General features: G+C 31.7%; 1 protein-coding gene across 1 annotated transcript in view; it reads right to left on the bottom strand.

Annotated features, from left to right (window-relative positions):
* Window positions 1-1,153, bottom strand: part of LOC111498748 (1,4-alpha-glucan-branching enzyme 2-2, chloroplastic/amyloplastic-like) — a 20,462-nt gene extending 19,309 nt beyond the window's left edge. The window contains exons 1-2 of the mRNA XM_023150106.1: window positions 881-1,153; window positions 354-514 (exon numbers count right to left, since the gene is read on the bottom strand). Coding sequence (XP_023005874.1) covers window positions 354-514; window positions 881-1,007 — 288 coding nt within the window. The 5' untranslated portion in view covers window positions 1,008-1,153. The remainder of the gene's footprint in view (window positions 1-353; window positions 515-880) is intronic.
* Between the last annotated feature and the right edge of the window lie 1,421 nt (window positions 1,154-2,574).

The following is a 2,574-nucleotide window of genomic DNA, read 5'->3' as shown; positions in this document are numbered from 1 at the left end:
TTTTTTTTTTTTTTTTTTTTTTTTTTTTTTTTTTTTTTTTTTTTTTTTTTTTTTTTTTTTTTTTTTTTGAGATATTTAATCAAAAGAGCTTTCACCAAAGCATTGAGAGAAGGATAATCACAGCAAGGATTGCAAAGAATACACATATTGGTTGTAGGTGGCAATTAGGATGTCTCTCTTGAACTTCTTTTATACCACCTCATTTCCATGCAAAATCAATGACTGACTATGAGTCTGTGGTTTCTAAATAGCAACTTTGCTCCCAATATCGACTAAATGATTTTAAATATCAGCCTAAATTACACTTAAGCTGTAAGAACCTCAGTAAAACCAAGAACATAAATATCACTAACCTGATCATCCTCTGATACTACGCCAGAAATTTCAGACTCACCGTCCAAAGTCGAAGAGCTATCGCTTTCACTCCCAGGAACCAGTATGTTACCAGAAGCAGCAGTTGAGGTCGACAACACGGAATTAGAATCGTAAGTGGACTTGGTACCAACAATCTTCCCTGTAAACAAGGATCAAATCAACTCCATCTACAGAAATACAGTGTAGGTAATTTCACAAGTACGAACTAAAGTTCATTAACCACTAAACTGTTCACAAGTTCTCTTAACAAACAATGGCTCAAAATACTTCCCGTAGTAATAACCAGCCAGAAAAATCTCAGCACACAACGTACACATACAGCCAACACTGGCGATCCAATTTCAATCATACAAAAAACCTTACAAAGCATACAAACGACATTTTCCAGCAAAATTAATCAAAAATACCAGTCAAACACGAAAATCAACACGAGCTCCAGGAGTCTACATGTCAGCAAAGAATTAAAGTGTTATGAAGAAGAAAAATGCAAAAGTGAGGTGAGTACTAGCAGACGATTCCTTCCTCATGAAGAGAGATAGCGGCATCTTCCTGTCGCCATTGAAAGAAGAGTCGGAGTACTTGCAGAGCGCCGGAACTGCAGGGAACCGAATCCCTGGGATCGTATAAACCATTTTCCGACGAGAGAGAAAGCGGTGGAGAAGAAGAAGCGGAGAGGATTGACTGAGAGGAGGGTGATGAACTGCGTGAAGTTAGAAAAAAAAAAGTGTATATTCAGTGAGCATTCAGTATTCACAGAAATCGGAAGGAGAGGGAAACGAACGGCGCGAGAGAGAAGAAAGAGGAAGGGAGATTTTATGACACGTGGACAGTCACGTCACGTGGGTCTACACCATTCGATTTCTTTTTTTTTACTACAAATTCCAGTTCTCCCTGATTTCGCCATTATAAAAATTAAATCGCCATAATAATAATAATAATAGCATTTTTTATCTGATAATTAGAGATTTAAATTTATTAAAATAATAATAATAATGTTTTTGTCCCAACCTTAAAACTTATTTGTTAATAAATTTAAAATTTTCGAATTCTTATTTAATAATGTATATTTTAATTAATTGAGTATATTTTATTAATTTTATATTTTATATTTTTAATTTTTAAAAATCTTAAGGTCAAATTTGGAATTTCATACGAAAAAAGAAAAATGGTACAAAATGAAAAAAATGAAAAAAATGAAAAAAAAAATATATATATGGTTTGGGTAAAATTTGGACAGTTTGATGAGGCAAGCCACGTGGGTACGACGTCGTTTTGTGGAGATCAGAAATGAAAGGCTGTGAATCTAAATCCCTGACGGTATGCGTGTCCCCTCCTTTCTTCCTATCCTCTCTCTCTTACTTTTTTATATTTTAATTTTTGCATTCTCTCTCTAACTTTAAGTTATATTTTTATTTTATTTAATAAAGAAATATATATTTTATTCGTTTCTAAATGACTCATTAATCAAAGTAAGTTTAATGTTATTATAAATTTGTTAGATTGCTTATGGAATGATCAACAAATGTACTAATTTATTATAATTGTCTAATTAATTTAAAATTATGATACAATAATAACATATTTTAGATTAATTTTTATTTACTTACCCCTAGATTAACATTGTGACACTGCTATAAGAGAGGGTACATGAATGATGTTGAACTACATTTGAATGAGAGTTATTATTCCTTTCTTTTCGATGGCCCTTTGAAAATTTAAGCACATGATTTAGGACAAAACATGTTGAAAAAACTCATGTTCCTTGGTGAAAAAGTTTAGGGTTTAGGGTTTAAAAGCTTACTACTAGTAGATAATGTATCGCCGTCAAACTCATAATTTTCACACCGTTATAAAAAATATTTTGTTCTCCTCTCTAACCGATGTGAGATCTCACAGTTGAGTCGAGCATAGCTCAGTTGATTAGTTTGAATGACTTCATCCTCGTACATTGTTGAACAAGAATTATCATCTTATCAATCTGTCAACATCGACAAATAAAAGCAATTTCACTATTTTATGTCATTTCCACCATTAAAGAAAATTCAATACTTTAAGTGAAAGTACAAAATTGAATAAGTTACGAGAAAAACAAACCAAAGTACTGAAACATGCTAAAAGAATGAAAAATCTCGATGAAATTTGATAAGGTACTTTTATCACCAAAAAAAAAAAAAAAAAAAAAAAAAAAAAAAAAAAAAA

This window comes from Cucurbita maxima, unplaced genomic scaffold, assembly GCF_002738345.1.
Source record: "Cucurbita maxima cultivar Rimu unplaced genomic scaffold, Cmax_1.0 Cma_Scf00025, whole genome shotgun sequence".
Lineage (NCBI taxonomy): Eukaryota > Viridiplantae > Streptophyta > Magnoliopsida > Cucurbitales > Cucurbitaceae > Cucurbita > Cucurbita maxima.
This window is presented reverse-complemented; position numbering and strand designations above follow the sequence as displayed.